The sequence below is a fragment of the Bacillus rossius genome, chromosome 7 (genome assembly GCF_032445375.1).
Source record: "Bacillus rossius redtenbacheri isolate Brsri chromosome 7, Brsri_v3, whole genome shotgun sequence".
In the NCBI taxonomy this organism is placed as follows: Eukaryota; Metazoa; Arthropoda; class Insecta; order Phasmatodea; family Bacillidae; genus Bacillus; species Bacillus rossius.
Genome location: NC_086335.1, coordinates 70,995,319 through 71,017,215, shown reverse-complemented (window position 1 = coordinate 71,017,215; position 21,897 = coordinate 70,995,319). Strand labels below are relative to the sequence as shown.

Below are 21,897 nucleotides of genomic sequence, written 5' to 3'. Positions count from 1 at the left end.
TATAGGTATTTGGAACATAGGAATCTTTCCACCACAGGACCAATCAATAGTAATGAACTAACGAAGTCTGGCACAAATGTGATACGTTGCTATGCGGAACACATCTTATAGCTTTATTTTTTTTGGTTAAATTATGGAAAGAGGTTTAAAGGTGAAACAAATAGTTGTTCGTAAGAATTGTCAACAATTTGGATGTAAAATAGATTTACATAAATTGCCATATTTTGTGGTCAGTAAGTTGACATGTTTACGCAACTTGCCAAGCAATAATATACAAAAGTAGTGGTAAATTATTTTAAGGTTAGATCACCACTGCAATCACGTATAACACAGTACTAATCATGAGTAGGGGTAGTCAAATTTCGTTAATGACGAAATCGCGAAATTTAAAAAAAATCACTTGCACATGAAGTGTAATACAAATAACCTTACTTGGTAGTGATAAGACGTTAATATACTGCATTTCGTTTTAACGAAATTTGCTGTGATGCGCGAAATCCGTAGTTTTTCACGAAATATGACGAAATCGCTATATTCGCGCGAAATTAACATTTTTTATCGCGAAAAATCATGTTGAAACATTCTGGAACCTGCACAAAACGTTTATTATTCCAAGAGGTTATATGTGAGACGCCATCTTTGCTTTTGTTTTTCTCTAGCACCCATAGAGTAGAGTGTAGCAATAAACATTAGCTACTGGTGGACAAATCACAGATGGCGTTGGTAGTTACGAGTGTCGAAATGTTCTATGATTTTGTTTTCACGAGTGTGTGTCTGTCGAGTTTAAGTTCTTTATTTCCGAGTGGATGCAATATATCTCTCTTCCGCATCTATGATCGTTTTCCGTTAAAGTTTTTGTGTCATTTTGGTCATATTACCATGGTCACTGGATAAACATATAAAATGCCGAAAGTTGTGTTTTCGAAAGAGCTAAAGAATATGACGACAAAGGATTTTACGTTTTCAGTAAAGAAAAAGGCATCATGATGTGCAAGTTCTGTAATGTGCAAGTCGATTGGAAAATAAAATACACGTGTGAAAAACACTGTAAATTTCGAGCATCGCACTGGAACTAAGCGTCAAGTTACTCTAGAACCATATACAGTACAACCCGGTTATAACATTCCCGTTTTTAACATTTTCCCGCCTATAACACCATAATTTCATGGTCCCGTCATTTCTCCATTTGTCACAATGCTTTAATTTCCCGCCTGTAACAATATTAACATTTCTACATTCCCGCCTTTAACGTTCAAATTTGCTTTGATAACTGCCACAATTTTCAGTATCTCTTCCTTCAAAGTCATAATTTAGAGCAAAAACATAGCTAGAAAATACAACACGCATATACAAACATCAGATGTTTACATTTGTGTAGTTCACCATAGACGTGGTACACACGCACTAAACAACTTGCACCGGATCAACTATCAATATGGCGTCCTGTTCGCACATGTTAGCCTATGACTTGTTCCGTTATACTTATGATGCACATTTTGTGCACTGATACATGGTCGGAAACAGTGCTACTGTATTCTATGGTGCTGGTTTTTGTTTCAAAGGTTTAACACCTTGAGATGGTTAAATGTTCTATGGATATATTCACGGCTTTTGTTTGTGGTTAACCTTTACCGTAATTTTTTTTTTCACTTACTTATTGTAGTCACGGTCGTATTTAATTAAAATACGCAGTATTGAAATTTTATTCAGGTTATTGTACGGCTAAGATGGCCGATAAATATAAACGAAAATCATATTCTGTAGCTGAAAAAATTCAGTTTATTAACTAGTGGACAGGAACCCCAACAAAACGCGTGTTGTGATTGCAAAAGAGTTGAATATTTCTGTTTGTGTCTGAACTGTATCGTACAACACTTTTTTTTAGCATATTATTAGGTATTATCTATAAATAAAATTAACCAATTTTCCACTCTATTGCTGTACTTAGTGTATTACTCCTGTATTGTGTTGTTTTACCTATACTCTTTAAATTAATCAATCGACACATAATTTATACAAAGTGAAGATGTAATTTTATGATTTCCTGCTTATAACATTTTCCTGCTTATAACATTTTTTTAAGTTGGTCCCTTGGAGAATGTTATAACAGGGTTGTACTGTATTTCATGAATGAAAATTATTACATCCAGACGTACGCCTACTCAGTCTCCGTCGTCGCATACGTTCCTACGAGACGTAATAGGCCATAAAACGGCAAAAATTACATTATTTTGCCGACCGCAAATGCGTCTGGTGACGCAATCGTCGATAGGCCTTAACTCAATCTTTGTTCCTTTCTCTGAATCGGCCAAACGCAGTCCAGAAAAATAGCGTCACTTCCATATTAGCCAATCAAATCATAACTGTCAAAATGCTAATTGTTGTACCTATATGGGCGTCCTAGCCGAGGCGACTATTTATTTTCGTAGTTGTCACGGCAATGCACGAAAATAAATGCCGGCCAAGAGTGCCAACATATACATGAACAAATACCGCACACGCAGTTGAGGCGGTGAAAAACGTAAACAAATAAAAAAAACAATACTCTGTAATGTTGAATAAGTACAGTGTTTTGGTGGGGACTAGTTTGCAGGAAATATATAATAGCTGATTTTCAGAGATAGTCAAAATGGACTTGAGACACTAACGTTTCTGATCAGTTTCCGATTTTTTTTGTATGTAATCTTGAGAATTTTAATTACAAATGCAGCGTGCTAAATTTTAGATGTGCATGTACTTCAAAACAATGTTTTTGATAAAATTTGACCAAATAAAGCAATTATTCCATCAAACATATACAGTAGAACCCTGTTATAATGAATCTGAAGGGACTAGTTTATATGTTCACTATAGAGGGGAAACTTTATATCTGGGAAAACTTTTATATTGGCAATACATACTCAAAAGCATAATCTTAACTACACATAGGCCTAAGCCAAGAAAAGAACGAATGAAAATACTCAAAGCAACAGTTTTATGAGCAAATGCAGATATTATTTTTAATACACTACACATGTACAAACTTTCTATTAATGGTTCTTCGACATCGGCGTATTTTCCTTTTTTCAGGCGTTTAATACTCTGTGACGTATTAGCAGCTTGAGAAAGAAGATTGTTCAGCTTGTTTTATATTGTATTTAATGTGGATGTTGCAATTCCCAGTTCCTTTGATATTAACACGTGCGGGACAGTAGGGTTGGAGTCTACCTTTTTAATAATGTCCACTTTATCTCGCACAGATAATGCCTTACGTTTTTTAACGCGTTTTTCACCCTTTTTTATGTTTGTATTTCTTATTGAAGCACATTTGAAGCTTAATAACACGAAATTCTTTTTACCGTCAAAAGTAAATAAACGAAAAATAACGAGTCTGGCGCATCAAAGATCACTACATATCATTTAGTATCGCAGTTGCTAAAGCTGGAACGAAAATTTCTTACTTTCTATGGAAACATTTAGCCCACAGAGTTCTATCTAATGGTAGTCTTAAAAACCTTACTCGATCAAAATGTCCGAAACGTGAACGATAAAAATGAGACGTAAAAATATTGAATTTGCTGCTATAATGTACATACGTATTTGTGTGGCTGTAATTTATGTTTAATTTTGATAACTTATTAAATGTACACGCGTTCGCCCATTCTTTAACTATGCAGGGAAAACTATTTTTTATTTTCACCAAACTGAGCACCATTTCTGGCTACACGTAGCCTACCGAGGCCACTCGATTACGACTTGTTTATATTATGAACAGTGGACAATGGAGTAGCATATTGGGGAGAAAAACGTTAATGTGATCCAGAATAGACGTTTTGTGAAAATACTTGTAATTATATGAAAATATTTGAGATAAATGTGCATTATGTCGGCAAAATTTGTTCGTGGTACACGGGAAAACGTATCAACATTGACAAAAGTTGTGCGCTATATCCAATAAATTAATACATAACCTCACATCATTTTGCCGGGACCGAGACGGAAATTCACTATAAACGGGAATTCATTATAGGCGGGTTCACTATAAACGGGTTCTACTGTACATGTGTATAAAATTATAATGACGAAATAGTTATTTTTTCTAACTAAACAATTTTTTTTTTCACCGAAATTTTGCACCGAAATAACTTTTTATTCACCGAAATGGGCCTTTTTTATTTACCATTTTTCATTGGCCCTAATCATGAGACAAGTATTCAAAGTTCTTTCTTTCACTACTGTCCACCAAACAGGAATGTAAAAATCACAACAGTTCAAAACACTGCGCATTTGTCATTTAAAACTTGAAAACAAAATATTATTTGTATTCATCTTGTCATTTGCACTAGAAATGGAAAAAATAAACAAACCTCAACAATCATGAACTACAACATGACAAAAAACTCCATTGTAATGGCCATTAAAAAAAATTAATTGCCATAGTTTCAACAGCGTATAAATAGTTAAGTCACAATCGATCTTAACACTATGTGACACAGTATCAGTTTACTTGCAGTACGTATTAATGACGAAAAGCCGTTGAGACTCAAAAAATTGTATAAAAATCATGTACAGTGGAAGTAAGTTGCAAATTTATGAATTTATTCGCAAAGGATACATGTAACAAAAGTAATATCTTCACTCATAGCCCCTGAAAAAAAAAAAAAAATTCCAGTTAGTGTAATGTGACAACAACTTCTCTATTGTGGATTCACATTTCAGTATTTCTCAAAACAAGAACCATAACAGCTACAACAATTCTGCACTCTTGGCCATGGTTTGTATCAGCATCTGCTGGGAATAACTTCAATTCAGGGGTGTACCCCACCAAAACAGTCACCTAGTTAAATTAGCATTATTAATAAGCAGAGTCCCTAATTTTGCCGATCAATGATTAGAGACAAGATTTCATGGTTTTATTTTTAGTCCAATTTCATTTTGAAAGCAAAAGATTTCACCATTGTTTTTTTTATAAATGCTTTTTTCTAATACTTCACAAAATAGTGGTAATATTTATATGTAGCATTTTTAAATGCAATAATTTGTAATAAATTGGTCTAAAACAGATACATTCAGAACAATACAAATAAATTGGCGAACATTTGTGGTTTAAAAGTGATTCAAAAAGAGATGCACAATAAACCAAATTTAGTTAATTTTTCCAAAATATGAAGTTTGGTACAATCTTGTCCAACAATGAAAGATTACTTTTTGTATGATTGAATTAATTTTTGGTTAAATGCTGCCTAATTCCATGATATGTATAAACTTGAATTTCGGTGTTATACGGTGAAGTGACACTTTTTGGTGTTATTTCAGTTTTATCGTAATCCACCATACAATCTTGTACCTAATGACTAACTTTGTGAAAAAAAAAAACAAAACTTTCTTTTTTATGTTAACAGCTGAAGACTTGGTTTTTAGAACTGTGAAAGTCATTTTTCTCACGGAATATGAAACAAAATATATAATGAAATTTAACTTAAATACAGAATATTTGCTAGGCCTACTTGGTACAATTTTATAGAAAAAATACAAAGGGATTCATCAATGAACTTGATCAGATCAAATATTTAAATATATGAAATTTCACAAGACTAAAATAAAGAGCAAAAATTGTTTTACTAAGAATCTTCTATCAGAGTATTTTACTTTCTAAGTTTTCTTTGATTAGACCTAATTCAAGATCCCATTTATTCCAGATCTCTTACATTTAGGTTCTTACCTGATTATTTTTGATCTCAAAATCTTAAATTCAAATTTTTCCTGTACAATTAAATGTATATATTGTATTCAACATAAAAAAATTTAAATTTATATTTTATTAACTATGCAGTGTTTTTCAATTAGAAAAGAAATAATGAACTCCGAACTAGTACAGTTATTTCATATAACTTATCACTTACAAGAATTTTGAATATTCATATAACTCACAAATTTTGTTTCGCTGATGTTCATCACGAGAATTTGACATTGAGATCAAAAACCCATGTTCCCAGTGTCGCGGAGCCGTCAAAGTGGTGAGCTGTGGGTAGGGGAGGGGGACTGTGAGACTCACTTGATCATGTGCGCCAACTGCCAGTTGGTGGTCAGCTCCAGGGGTCCCAACACGCTCACGCCCTCCTGCTTGTGGATGGTGGCCAGGTGGTACTGCAACGAGCAACACACGGCTCTCACGACACTGCACCGGCGTCGAGGCACAACTGTTCCTCGGACGCCCATCACCGATGGGTCGGCTAGTTCCTCAATCCCTCGAACAACAACCAATCTGTATTGTCGAAAGATGTGAAGAGAAATATTGGCTGCAATGCAACGAATTAAACAATGAAAACTCTGAACTTTTATAGTTTTATTTGTACTCATGTTGACCGCTTTTCAAGATACAGTATCGCTCTTTTAATACCTAATTATGTAATTTTTTTTTATATGTATTGATTTTGTAAACTTAGTTTGTAAAACTAACAAATAAAAAAGTTGAAAGTTCATAACAAAATACCTACCTAACTTTTTGCTTGTATGTTGGGATTTGAGGTAGGAATTACTTGTATTTTGAATTTAAAAAAAATTATGTTTTGACCCATCACTAGAGATGGTGATTTATAGCATTTAAAATAATAACATTTAGCATTTTGAATTTGAAATTTAGCATTTTGTAGCATTTTTAAAAACAAGATTTAGCCAATTCTCTCATTTTACATTACTAATGAAAAGTATATTTTTAAAAAGCATTAAATAATACACATATTAATTATTAACAATCACAGAAATAATGATCTAGCACAACTACAAAGATAGCCTATCTTGGCAGGTTTCCAAACAACTTTTTAGCACTTATGAGTGCAATAAATTGAATACTTAAAATTACAATAAATATTTTTTAGCCGTGTTCATGGCCATAGAAGATGTAGAGTGCACAAATAATGTTATTGAAACTGTTTTTTCAACTTTTTTTTCCGGTTTTTCTTCTTCTTCAATTTTAGCCTTCTTTTAGTTTTCGATCATGCCGGAAACCGTTGCTTGCCGTTTTACCGACTTTTTTTCCTTCATTCGATTTCTTGGTGAATCTTTTTATTGCAGCCTGATGTCCCTCAGATTTAATGTGCTTTTAAAATACATCTTTTTTTTCCACTCCAGACGGCGATTACGTAAATTGCACATTAAAATATTTGTATCACTTTCGTAGAACTGTTCACTATTGTATTCATTTATGCGATCGCGAATGGAAATTACGTTTCATTCCATTTATACCACGAGAAATAACAGTATACAACACATTCACGAGTATGCACGTATTTGTAAACACACCACCTTCCACAGACTACACAAGCACGCGGCTTTCACGTCCAAAACAGCCAGAAAATGGGACTTACAATTGTTAGCGTGGCGAAGCAGAGATGTCAAAATATGGTGGCCTAAAAACTTGTACTCTGCAAAATGAGGAACACTCTTCCAGCTAGTTGTTCTTTGCTTTGTTTACTATCGCGAGGCACGGATGGCCATTTTTCATTCAATATTTACGAACAATAGTGTTGTGAATGACGTGAAAATAAGATACTTGTGCTGAATACGCCATAATATGATGGTTACTTTTGATACTGAACTGAAACGAAATACAATCAGTAAATAAATTGTGTAGAGTGAAGACGAATCTACGTTTTTTACCGTGATTTCACATTTATCTCGGGATAGTCTAGATTTCACATTTTATAGCGGAAAAAATATAATTTAGCATATTTGCGCATCTCTTTTGCGAAAACGAAAAATCACCATCCCTACCCATCACTAATAACAACAATAATTACCACGAAGAGCTATTGTGACTATTACTTAACATGTATATTCATTACTTACAATATAACAATTAAAAATTTGCAATTTATGAACATTGTAATGGCAGGTCTGTAAATTATAGAAAACAATTAAATGATACAACAAATGCACAGCCATTTCTTATGGTCACACTCAAAATTCTACATGTAGTGGAAAATCTGATAAGGACTCGCTAGCCTTGTTACGTCCTATTCTTTACACAGAACTTACCTATAACCAACACACAAGAATGCAGTCCCTTCAGTTTGGCTGTATAGTGGTTTTACTGTGTCTAGTTTTTGAGGATTGAAAATGTGGTGCAGTTTACAATACTGACGTCTTTCAATATCTGAAGACAAGCTCACTAACATTTGCAACAAGAATAAAAGAGCCGATTGTTTCGTACGACTATACTTCAGAACATTGCAGCTAGTCAACTGTCACATACACGAAATGCTGAAAAACCGCGAGGCAACTGTTAATCTCAGAAAGACACAAGAGCCCTTTCACATGTCAAACATCAGCTTCGTCTTATGGCTGAAACAGCCGAATGAAAGGTTTAAAGAACTGATGCACCATTCATTCTTTACAAATAATCGTGATACTTGTATTGCAAATGGATTTTCTTTAAGAACACAAATGTTTTCTGTAAAGAATTTAAGATGGTACGAGTTGTGTCTCTCATAATTGATGGATTCTTATACCCAACTAAAAAAAAAGGTTTTTAGAATGGATGGTGTCACATTCACGCAAATGAAGTTCAACGAATGGATTGTCTCGGAATGGAGCTAGTAGAGCTCCAAGAACGGACGAACGGTGTGTTGTACTCGAGTGAATACGTCACGGGACTGACCTTGGGGAAGGAGCGTGCGTCCCGGTAGTACAGCACCTCCAGACACTTCACCAGGAGCTCCTGAGCCTGCCGCATGTCCAGGTCTGGGTTCTTCTCCAGCGCGTCGCGCATCAGCGGCAGCGCGATGTACGCCCCGTAGCCCGTCGCGATGTGCGCGTCCTCGTACGCCGTCCCCAGCTTGTCCACCGTGCCCAGGAACCTGCAGCCGGGGACGTTCAAACATCAACGCCACATCCACACGCCGACCTCCAGGGTTCCGTCCTGGCATCTTCTTACCTGTTTGCTCGACATGGGGTGTACCTTTGCTCACATTTTGCTTGGAGGTTCTTCATGTGTTTACTTAAATTTCTAGTAACATTCCAAAACATTAAAGCCCGGCAATTTAGTAATTGACCTTGGAAGTTTCCGTTCTGCGAAGCTCTTCCCTCCCTAACTCCCACCCCTCCTTCCCCCCCGAATCGTCTCCTCCCTCAAGGACAACGTACACGAACACACTTCTCTCCCTTCGCGATGTGACTGAAAGGTATTCCCACTAGCGCCAACACCGCATCGTGTAAACCGACCTGCGAAGCACCATCTCGGGAGCGGCGTATCCAGGCAGAGCACAACCGGCAACCGATCCCCTCCCCCCCAACTCCGCTAGAATCACGTGACCGCCGCCTGACACCGGGCTCTGCGCAGGTCGAAAACAAAGTTGCCAGACTACAGTTCCAGCAACCATTTAAACTTGAGCAGCTGTTGTTTATCGAGCTGACTTTTGGATGATTTTTCATAGATACCACTGTACTTATACTAAGACAACTAAGTTACATTTTTTTTGAGAGGGAAGTACCTATAGAAGAAAAAATATATTAAAAATTCACTCCCCAGGCTACAAACTTTTATAATCAACAGCTAAAATCTTTGCACCTCTTCATTTAAAGAATGATCTGCAGAAGCATCGGGCTCACAACTCACGTCTCTCCGTCCTGGATGCCCCCGACGACGAAGTTGGTCCAGAAGGGGTCGAACTTGGAGCGACGGTTGTACAGCACCCTCGTCAGCCAGCAGTGCAGGGACTTGGGCTTCAGGTGGAAGCCGTCGTCATGGCAGTCGTCGTCGATGCTGTCGCAGAAACACCGGCCCTGCAGCCTCCATCCTCCACTCCTGCCTGCCACTCGGTTCTCACAAGCATGGCGGGTGATTCCAATGATTAATGTGCTCGCTGTACACATAATATTCTAACTAATAACATCAGTTTATCTATTCTAATCAGTTTATCTATTCTATAAGCCATTCTTTGTACAAAATTATTTTATTATTTAAATTATAATACCTGACAAGTGATAAAAAAGTATCTATAAATGCACAACAAAGTAAAATACAGTAATAAAAACCTTTCAGAATATCTCACTTGAGAATATTTCCTTAAATAATAAGTTTAAAAACTTTAGCACCTGAGTTATAAATACATACAATTTCATCCTTGCCTGGTCTAAATTTCTAAGTACCTCGAGAAACTCCTTAACAGGGGCTTACTAACAAACACTGACAGTAAATTCTCACGATAAAGAAATGCTTTCACATCTTGGGATATAAGAGATTAAAGTGTTAACATTTAACATTTCCTCCAGAAAAAAACCAGTACTGGAGGCCAACTAATACGAAGATTACCAGTTTAAAGAGGTTATCTTACTCTTCAGACCGTGGACATACTGGATATGTTTTCTCAAGGTATTTAAAAACAAGCAAGCTCCACAATGTCAACGTGCGAGTGTTTGCACCCGGCCGGCCGGGAGTTACGGTCACAGTGACACTCACATCTTCTGCTCGATGATGTCCTTGAGGTACTGGTAGTCGGCGTAGTCGCCGCCCGCCCCCAGGATGATGTTCCGGTTGACCTTCATGACGCGCGGGCAGTCGCGGAAGCGCGCCAGCGAGCCGTACGAGCCCAGGATGTCTGCGGCTATGGCCACGCCTCCGTCGAACTTGATCCCCAGCACGGACGTGCCCGTGGTGATGGGCGCCCTGCGACACACGCGTCGCTACTCCTTCAGGACTGAAAGTTTCCTCCAAACATCTGCATCTACATTCATCACTCAGCTATATTCCTGCCAGCCATCTTCAAACAATCCAGTTTGACACATTTAGTATCCAACTTACACTGTCTTTGAAAGATCTATCAAACTCTGTAATTTTTTTGCTTCATTTATACTCTGTCACTACATTTACGTATGATAAATAATTTAGTATAGAAATTTATAATAACAAATAATTTTTTTATTAGTTTCATGCCACTTTTAAATGTTACGGGTGTGACCAAGTGCAAACAATTCCTCTTTTGGCATACAATAGATATCAATGAAATGAGTAAGCATAAATTTCTACTCTATTGAAATTATTCTTTAATTCCAAATAGTTTCTTCCACTGCAAAAACCACGTGGTATTTTGAATTATGTTCTCTATTTCCAAGTCTCTTATCTTTCATAGACTTATCTTTTATTCCAAGAGCGTGAGGACTTATATCATCCCAACTATAGAAATACACATCTTTATTTTTGTGTAAATTAAATAAGTTTCTGGAGCATTTCTTAAATCTTTGCAAAAGTTTATCAGTTTCAGGCTAACATCTTTCAAATAAATTTTATTTTGATCTGTACTTTTTTTACTTTAAATTATTTGAATTTTTTTCTTTAATATTTTTACACTGCTTTTATAAATGCCTGAGGACATCTGTATGAAAAAAAGGACATGTGGTCAAAATTACCTTTTCTGTGCCTGTCAGGAAATTTTTTATTTCTTCCTTGGCATAATATTGAACATTCTCTATCATTTTTTCGTTCTAAACTCAGCTTCTTCTTGTCTGTAAAAATGTTTTCCCGCATCTCTTCTCATGTCTTTTCCTTTCTCTCTCTGAATACTACTACTTTTTTTGGGTTTGCTGTTGTTGCATCTTTAAATTTCTTCACATGGTCCTTCAGAGCCAGTTGTGGCATTTCAAAATTGTTTCAGAACCAATATAATATAAAAGGCCTTCAAAAAATTTCTGAAAGTTTAGGAGCCAGGCACAGGTATAGGAGTCAGCGATAAAAAGAAATAAATAAATATAATATATATAATTTTGTGAGCAGTTTTACTTTTAGATTTTATTTTACCCATTAAGTAGGTACAAAAATGGTACCTTTACGGCAACATGGTACAATATCAACAATAAATTGTGATTTGAATTCTGTTCAGATTTCTTGAACCCGGTCATCTCTAATGTACAAGATTTTGTAACAAAATAATTGGTTAAAATAATCAAAACCACTGTAGCTTTACATCTTGGCAGAAGTTAGTTGCCAGCAAGGAAAAGTTAGGCATAATGGCAACCTGGCTTCTGGGATTTGTAGAGCCCTGTAATTTGTTTAGGAAAATTTATTTAATTACATCATTTTTAAATAAAAAAATTATGACTTTTATCTGTGTATGTTCTAAATAGTTTTTCAGATACTAAATACAAAAAAATGTTTGAATCCTATTTATAAACTGAATATAATGTGAATTGTGCAGTAAAAAAAAAGAAACAATGTTTTAATTTTTAATGCTAATTGCTCAGTTTAATAAATACCATAAGTTTAAATATCAAGTTTAAAGGCTTTTCTGTGAACAAATTAATAAAATCCCAACAATGGTGTTGTGAAACAGTATAGACGTCCTCTATTTACCTGAAAAGAGTATTTAAAAATTCATACTGGTTTTTAAGAAATCTCTGTTTATAGGTTACAGTTGTTAACATGTGTTTTATCTCGCCCATCGCCAATTATTAGCGTAACCGAGACAGTTTCCCAAGAGACTGGCCTCATTGCCTGTGCTCACAATAGTGATGTAAATTTATTTTGTGCTTTATTCGCATAGCAGAGACTGTTTTGGTATTACTCGAATATCGGGGCTTTTTAGACTGAAAATAATAATAATAATAATTGTAAAACATGGTTTTCACACTACACACACCCATAAATGTACTCTGATCAGATGGTTTCTTAATTACTGCTGTTTCATGAAAAATAACAGTTTAAACTTAAAGCTTACACTACAATACCCGTGTTTTCACTGCCATTCATTGTTTACCCGCGATCGTGTTATCTCTTTGATTAGCACAACTGCAGCCAACTATTGAGCGTTAAAAATATGCTAATTCTTCCGTTTCATATATTGAAGTTTATCCCTGGATCCTGAAAGCTTGACCCTGATGGCATGATCCTGTTGGTTTGATACTATGGTACATGATGCTTTAAGGATTTTTTTCATACTACAATAATAATTTGTTCTTATTTCACAATTTCTTTCACATGCAGGATCTTCCAACTACAGAACTAAAACAGCAAGCATCATGTAGCTACCACAGGATCTAGCTATCAGGATCATGTTTTCAAGATCCAGAGATAGGCTAAACTGGGATATATGAAACACCAGCCATATCAAACACAGAATATACAATGGCTGTAATCAAAAAATTCCTTTGAAATACTGCAAAATTCAATGTGTCGCCTACTTCAGTACACAGCACGTATTCCTCACAGAAAATGAACAATGTCAACAATTCTATTAAATGTTTTGCAATGTAAAAAACCAACATTTTGGAATGCTATTAACTTATTCTAACAAAATAACAAACATGAAATATAAGCATTAAAAATTCCTTAAAATTGCAATAAAGTAATTATTTAAACAAAAAAAAATTTAAAAATACCCATACTGGTTAACAATGAATGTCTTTGATAGTATGAATACGTGGGTATTGTAATGTAAGCTGTAATCTGTTATTTTTTCACAAAACAGTACAAATTAAGAAACCATCCGTTCGGAGTAAATTTAGAGATGTGTAAGTAGTGGGTGAAAATAATGTTTTCCGATTTTTTTTCTTTCCGTTATAAAAAGCTGTGATATCCGAGTAATACCTCAAACAATTTTGGTAAATATTTATTTTGGCGGTATTTCCGAAAAAAAAATGTTAAAAATCCGAAAATACCTTTATTTAATGATCTTCAACTTCCTCTTTTCATTAAAAGTGGCGGAGGTAAGAAATTCCAAATACTTTAGGAGATATCGAATTTTTAAATTTCATCATATGTAGTTGAGCGGTATTTGCAAAAAAAAAATGTTAAAAATCCAAAAATACCTTTATCATATGCTCTTCAACTTCCTCTTTTCATTAAAAGCAGCGGAGATAAGAAATTCCAAATACTTTAGGAGATATCGAATTTTTTAATTTTGCAATACAAGATCTGTGGAACCATTCGAGCGGCGCCATTTTTGTTATTTTGCCGTGTGTTCGTGAATACGTGAATCGTGAATGCGTAATTAATAAAATGGTTGATTAGGTCAGGTCAGTTACATTATTAATACTTTCAAACTAAGCCGACATTAAAAATAATTTTGTGAATTAATTTTAATGGCTGTTTAGTTTTAAAATATTTATAATGTAACTGACCTGACCAAACAAACCCGGACAGAGGGTGAACAGTAAACTAAAATGGTCGATTATGTCAGGTCAGTTACATTATAAATACTTTCAAACTAAGGTGATATTAAAAATAATGTGAATTAATTTTAATTATTCTTTAGTTTTAAATTATTTATAATGTAACTGACCTTACCTAACAAACCCGTAACAAAGGATGTACAGTAACAACTCACGTAAATTTATTTGTTACTTATTACTTGCGCAACAATATCAAAATAACAAATAAGACTTTAAAATTAGAAACGTTAAAAACTCACCTAAGTTGGAGGCGGTAATTAAACACCGTTTTAAACAATAATTGAACTAAATAATCACGTATTAGTTCATTTGAATTCTGGCCTATCACGAACAATCACGTGACATCATTATCCAATAAAAAAAAATAGATACTCGTACGTAAACAAGAAACAATGGTTCACGCACGCCACAGGAATGCGCTGGTTTTGTGCTGAAATTTAAAAATTCTATATCTCCTAAAGTATTTGGAATTTCTAATCTCCGCCGCTTTTAATGAAAAGAGGAAGTTGAAGAGCATATAATAAATGTATTTTCGGATTTTTAACATTTTTTTTTCGCAAATACCGCTCAACTACATATGAAGAAATTTAAAAATTCGATATCTCCTAAAGTATTTGGAATTTCTAATCTCCGCCGCTTTTAATGAAAAGAGGAAGTTGAAGAGCATTAAATAAAGGTATTTTCGGATTTTTAACATTTTTTTTCGGAAATACCATTTACCACAATTTTTTTTAATGAATCATGCAATGGGTAATTTTGATTTAATGCAGTTTTTTTTTGGACATACACCATTGCAGTTCTGCACAAGACTGAATCTGCTGATGTCGATGGTTCTATTTGTCTGACTGATTTAATCTTGGGTAAATATGTAGTTGAGCGGTATTTGCGAAAAAAAATGTTAAAAATCCGAAAATACCTTTATTAGACGCTCTTCAACTTCCTCTTTTCATTAAAAGCGGCGGAGGTAAGAAATTCCAAATACTTTAGGAGATATCGAATTTTTAAATTTCATCATATGTAGTTGAGCGGTATTTGCGAAAAAAAAATGTTAAAAAGTCTGAAAATACCTTTATTAGATGCTCTTCAACTTCCTCTTTTCATTAAAAGCGGCAGAGATAAGAAATTCCAAATACTTTAGGAGATATCGCCGTTCTTATTTTGCATACAAGACCTGTGTTTATCATTCGACCGTCGCCATTTTTTTATTTTGCCGTGTGTTTGTGAATGCCTAATTAATGAAAATGGTCGATTAGGTCAGGTCAGTTACATTATAAATACTTTGAAACTAAGCGTACATTAGAAATAATATGAAATTATTACAATGGTTCTTTAGTTTTAAAGTATTTATAATGTAACTGACCTGACCTAACAAACCGGGACAAAGGATGAACAGAAAAAACTCACGTAAATTTTTTTGTTACTTATTACTTGCGCAACAATAAAAAATAAGACTTTAAAATTAGAAACGTTAAAAACTCGCCTAAGTTGGAGGCGGTAATTAAATACCGTTTTAAACAATAAATGAAGTAAATAATCACGTATTGGTTAATTTGAATTCTGGCCTATCACGAACAATCACGTGACATCATTATCCAATAAAAAAATAGATGCTCGTAAACAAGAAACAATGGTGAAAGCCACATGAACGCACTGCTATAATTGTGATGAAATTTAAAAATTCGATATCTCCTAAAGTATTTGGAATTTCTTATCTCCGCCGATTTAATGAAAAGAGGAAGTTGAAGAGCATCTAATAAAGGTATTTTCGGATGTTTAACATTTTTTTTCGCAAATACCGCTCAACTACATATGATGAAATTTAAAAATTCGATATCTCCTAAAGTATTTGGAATTTATTACCTCCGCCGCTTTTATTGAAAAGAGGAAGTTAAAGAGCATAGAATAAAAGTATTTTCGGATTTTTAACATTTTTTTTCGCAAATACCGCCCAACTACATATTTACCTATTCTTGTTTTCTGTGAATTTTACATCTATTTTTATTTATTTTTTGTTTTCGGAACTTTTTCCATGACAAATAGTGCAAAACTGCATTAAACCCAAACAATATATCCATAACTAAAACCTTCGAATCTATTACATATATGATAACGACCCAGGCTTGTATCATTATGTACATAAATTCAAAACATATAAGAAATTTCCACCAAGGATGACATGCAACAAATGGATGATCTGTTTGGTTAAGCAATATTCAAACTTAAAAATACTTACTGAGACCGTTGACGAACATTTGTTTCTGCACATGGCTTCACACAACTATTCGGAAAATTATAAAATGCCCCCGGTGAAGGCCCATTTCGCCAAAACTCTGGGACAAAATTCAAATTACTCATGTTGATTACAATTTGCTTTCTTCACTCACCAACACCATAGGTAGTTTTAATACAATACCTTCGACATATAAGACTTTGATCATAGAGCGAAGAGTATTAGCGGCAGAGCATGGAACTAAATAAATATGGCGACAAAGATAAATATGAGAATTAAACAACGCAAGTTAGCTGAAACTGAAATAGCAATTCAGAACAAGTAGTTGTTTACAAAATTGAAAAAAAAAATAGTAACATGAACCATGCAGTAACATAGACCATAGGTCGTGTTTAGAGGGTGGCCATGTCTGAATGTTTACATTGCAACCAGGTGAAGCTAACGTTTTTCAGCTCATGGTATGCACCAAAGGTTAGACGCCCAAAAATTGCCTGAAGTGTAGTGTTTGTACCGTGGAAACAGTTTTTAATTACTGTATTTTATGGAATTGTTTGTTTTACAACTGATATTCTAATACATACTTACTAACCATCTACAAACATGATCAAGCATCATTTCTGCAGTCTTTTGGATGTTAAATATGGCGATATCGAGGTAAAACAGTGATTTCCAACTAAATCAAAGTGTGACATCTCATGACGATTCCTAAAGCTTTATTTGTAATGGCCATTTATAATATGCAACATCTATCTGACTCTTTATATATGTGAGTATCGCATGTATATTGCACTTCACTTTGTCTCAAGTGTAAATGCTGACCAACATGAGACCTAGTGTCTGAGAGAAAATGTGAACTTCTGTGATAAGAGTCGAGAACTTTTAATGTGAATGCTTCTTGACATTGTCTGACAATTATCACACAATATATCAGATATGCATTGCATGCAATTTGGTGACTTAATGTAAGCTTTTGGACATACGCCATTGCTAAGCACATGTATGTCTGTAAAAGAAAACTACAAAAAACACAAATAAAGCAAAAAATTGCTGTTGTCAGGATATAAACACCACACAATACTCCACAACAGGAATATGGTCAACAAAACAAAGAAAAATTGACTAACAGAACAAAAAAAACAAACCACAAATGATGACAGCACAAAAATACCGAAACCAAAAAATTCAGCACAACAGTTGAAACGAGACAAAGACACAGCAAAACGAAAAGACGAAACAAATACAATAGTTTTCCAAAAACAGAAGAGAATAAAAAAAACAACAGAAATGATGACAGCAAAAAAATATTGAACAAAAAAAATTCAGCACAACAGTCAATAGGGGACAAAACGAAAAGACGAAACAAACACGACGGTTTTCTAAAACATAAACAAGCGACGTTTCGGGAACTGCTATCTGCTCCCGTCCCCAGGCAGAGATGCACATGTTACGAAAACACAGGTGCGACAGGTGTGGGTCTTTTTTCGTTCTGTTAGTGCATTTTTCTTTGTATTTTCTTTGTTTTGTTGATCATATTCCTGTTGTGGAGTATTGTGTGGTGTTTATATCCTGAAAACAGCAATTTTTTGCTTTATTTGTGTTTTTTGTAGTTTTCTTCTACAGACATACATATGTGCTTAGCAATGGTGTATGTCCAAAAGCTTACATTAAGTCATGCACTCCCATTGCACAAATCTTTCAAAGATAATATGCAATTTGGTGTCAAGTGTAAACATATAATGAAGGCAATACATGTAACTCACATATTTATAGCTTTAGTTTGACGCCGTCCCCGTTGCCTGATCTGACTTTACGTAAATTTAAACTGGTGGGTTAATTTTGAATCTCAAGGGTGGGGTTCCTGGCCTCGTGGCTGCAGGCAGGGATGTGGCGACAAAGGACTCCCCGGGCTGTTATGGCCTCCCAGGACGCCTTATTAATGAAACACACACGTACTTGTAGCCGTTTTATTGCGTAGCACAGTCTACACGCCACACGTTCACGTAACTGGCCGCTTCATCGTCGACCTAAGCTCCGCGCACGATGAACCTGTTATGGCTTCTGCGAGAGTACTCGGACGCGACGTGAGGTGGGTGGGCGATCGGTACCGCAAATTACTTATGAAAACACATGACACTATAAGGACGGCAGGTCCCGCGAATTTACTTATGAAAATTCATTACACTAAAAGGACGGCAGGTCCCGCGAATTTACTTATGAAAACACATTACACTAAATTACTATGATTAGTCCCGCACAGGAGGATATGCACAAGCGGCTAGTCCGCGGAGTGGCGAAGGCCACGTTAAGCTGGGTACGGACACGGTGGAATCTGGTACGATATCACACACGTGGCCGTGGCACGTCCCAGTTGATGACTCGTCCGAATGTTTGTGGTCGCGTTTGGCGCAGTGTCGCCCTGCGTGGGCAAAGAACTATGTCCCGAGGTGGGACGTTATAGCGTGAGGCGCAGGTGCCACGAAGGATCACCTAATTGCTTACGTAAAATATAAAAATCCCTGATGGGATACACATGTTATTAAAAGACCGCGCGAGGTTGCTAACGGCCGATTTGGGCCGACCGGGGAGCTGATATAAAACGGTTTGGCTATAATTACCTATTGCAGTTACAAGATGTTGGCGCGAAAGTTGAAGGCTCCCCGTGCGTGGGCTGCCGGCCCGGGCGAGTGCTGGATGGCGACTGACTAACCTCCCTGGCCGCCGGGGCCAGGGAGGGGGGAAATTCCGCGGGAAAACTGCGGAGCGCGGGAAGATGACTTCGGCCAGTTTTGTGAATTATAACCCTTTATAAAATTATTATTGCATTAACATTGATTATTGATGGTTTTGGATTTATTAGTTTCTGTTTATATTATCGAATGCATGAATAAACAATACCCTTGCGCAGTGCCACACCCGGCCGGGCGCTTTGCACACGTAGGAGGCCGTGACTGACGTCACGCAGTTCGGGGCACTGCACTACGTTGCGCGCGCGGGCGCGTTCGGGGCGCGGCACTTATCAGGTGTTGAGGACACATAACGGCCTGCGCTCTCAGAGGGAGCACCGACGGCGGCGTCAAGTTCAAGGGCTTTCAACTTTTGAGATGTGTCAAGCGATTCGTGAGCTTTTTTTTTTTTTGTGAGTGAAATGACCAAGCTGTGATGTAAAAGATTATGAAGCAAGGCCAATGTTTTGGGATGTTCATGATACAGAATATAGGGACAGTTTTGCATGATGTATGATATTTGAAAGAAATGAGGAGAAATATGACACAACTAGGGATTATGAAAATATACAGATGGAGCAAAAGGTCCGACTCGAAGCGAGGGGCGTGAAGCCAAAAGAGAAGAGGGATTTCAGTGTACTACATGTACCAATATGGCGACCGAGTGTTAACAAATATATCAGCTGAACTTGTATTGGAGGTTAAGTTGGAGAAAAAAATTGTCAACTCATATCATTATATTTGTATTAGAAAGATTCGCTTTGGACTTTTAATATTTATAAACATATTAACCAGTAATATTTTATACTAATTTTCTTCTGAGCAGCTTAACTACAGTCGTTAAAAAATAAGGCTAGAACAGCCGAAACAAATATAAACAAACGTCCGCCATATTGGTATGTTGAAAACAGAAAAAAAAAGGGGTAAAACGGCTTCACGTATGACGGCTTATGCTCTATATGTAGCCTTTCCTAATCTCGGGACACAATAGTGCAAAAAAAATATTTAATACAACATACAGTCATTGAAATCAGCTGACAAGCGAAATAAAAAATTTGGGACAAGAAGATAGTAATAATAATGTTTCCAAATGGCACAATCGCACATTTGTATACTTGAAAACATTTTTTTTTCAGTGTGAGGTTGTTGATGGCTCGCTCGCCCGACACGCCCCATCGTGCGCGCAGTGACGCGGCCATTTGGGGAGGGGGGGGGGGAGGTAACATAGGGTCCGGACCCTCCCCTCCGGGATTTAAAAGAATAAAAAGCAAGCGAAGACAGAAAGAGAAAATAACAGCTTAGCTACATAAGTTTACAGAGGGATTATTGTAACATTTAATTGGCTACAATATTGCTTCCCCCCTCCCTTCCTAACCGAACTGTCTCATACATAGAATAGGTAGGACGTAGAAACTGTGTTTCCAAGTATTCGCTATTTAATGTCGGTTAGTAAACGTGTTATTGTAAGCATTTGGACAGGTGTATTTCATGTATTAAAAAAATTAAATTAATCAAACAATTGACAAATGAACAAAGTATTTAAAAACATTCAATAAAAACCTATGAATAAAATTTTCAGTTTACTAATTCTGAAGCAAAATCATTACTTAAAATTCTATAAACGTCACAGTTCTAAAAGTATATTATTTCCAGAGATTTAAATGTAATAATACATTTTCTTTTAAAATCCAATTATAAAGAAAACCTTCGCGTACAAATGTGTATAATGGTTACACAGGCCCTCTTCCTTCACAACGGGCTGGCTACGGTATTGGGGGTCGTGATTGGACGAGCCGGGTGGATCAAGACGGGCGAGATTATGAGAGCACGCGCCGGTTGTTTGACCGCCTGATTGGTCTATCAGCCCCACGCACCCCCCCCTCTCCCCTCGCCAGGACAACACAATGTCGCCCCGAGAAACACACCCACTCCTCAAGGACACTTCGTCCTGCAGGAGGACTGACAGACTGAAATAACCACCGGGCCGGAACTCCAGTAGCTGTGACGGGCCATATGTACAACAGTCCTGTTTGCACTCCTTCCGGACTAACTCGGCGTCGTCGGAGGCGGGGTGCTGCCAGAACTCAGAAACACACCACTTCAAGGGCGTCGCCAGCCGATGGCCAGTCGATGGCCTAGGGAGGGGGGGGGGGGGGGAAGTTGTGGGAAAAGTACGTATTTCTTTGCATTTGGCTACATTTTTTTTTAATCTCCTGGGCTCTAGGGGGGGGGGGGCAACTGCCCCCCTTACCCCCCTGGCGGCGCCCTTGCACAACTTAGAAACACAAAACTTAAAAACACACAAGAGAGAATTTTCTAAGTTATGTCGTTTCTAAGACGCGTGTTTTGGCGTTGTGTATTGATTAGTTAACAGTTTCTAAGTTATGGAATTTCTAAGTTGTGATATTTCTAAGTTATAATTTTTATACGACTACATATATATATTTTTTTTATAAATTTCATTAAATATTTACAAGTCCAGTGAATCAATTTGCACACTACGTAAGAAATAACAAGTATACGTACTTATTGAGTACTAATTTATTAATTTACTTACTTCGCGTACAAAGGTAAACGTACGTCAATAGTATATACGAGTGCATACTCGTGAGTATAAAAGTATAAAATCTTAAATACCAGCTACAGGTAAGTGGGTTTAATTAAATATCTTGGACACATGCCATTGCAGTTATGCATTGTTTATCATGGGAAAAAATTCATAAATGCAAATGAGTAAATAAAAAGTAAAAAAATAAACCCACAGAAAACCAGCCTAAATAAGCTGATCTCAAACAAATGAAC

At 36.2% G+C, this 21,897-nt stretch overlaps 1 protein-coding gene across 1 annotated transcript; it reads right to left on the bottom strand.

Annotated features, from left to right (window-relative positions):
- Positions 1–4,557: 4,557 nt before the first annotated feature.
- LOC134534350 (proteasome subunit beta type-4) lies at positions 4,558–16,593 on the bottom strand. The gene is made up of 6 exons (XM_063372764.1): positions 16,376–16,593; positions 10,439–10,645; positions 9,596–9,742; positions 8,639–8,837; positions 6,035–6,126; positions 4,558–4,627 (listed from the first exon to the last, which is right to left on the bottom strand). Exons 1-6 carry the CDS (start codon positions 16,495–16,497, stop codon positions 4,615–4,617), a joined length of 780 nt encoding a protein of 259 aa, XP_063228834.1. The 5' UTR covers positions 16,498–16,593; the 3' UTR covers positions 4,558–4,614.
- Between the last annotated feature and the right edge of the window lie 5,304 nt (positions 16,594–21,897).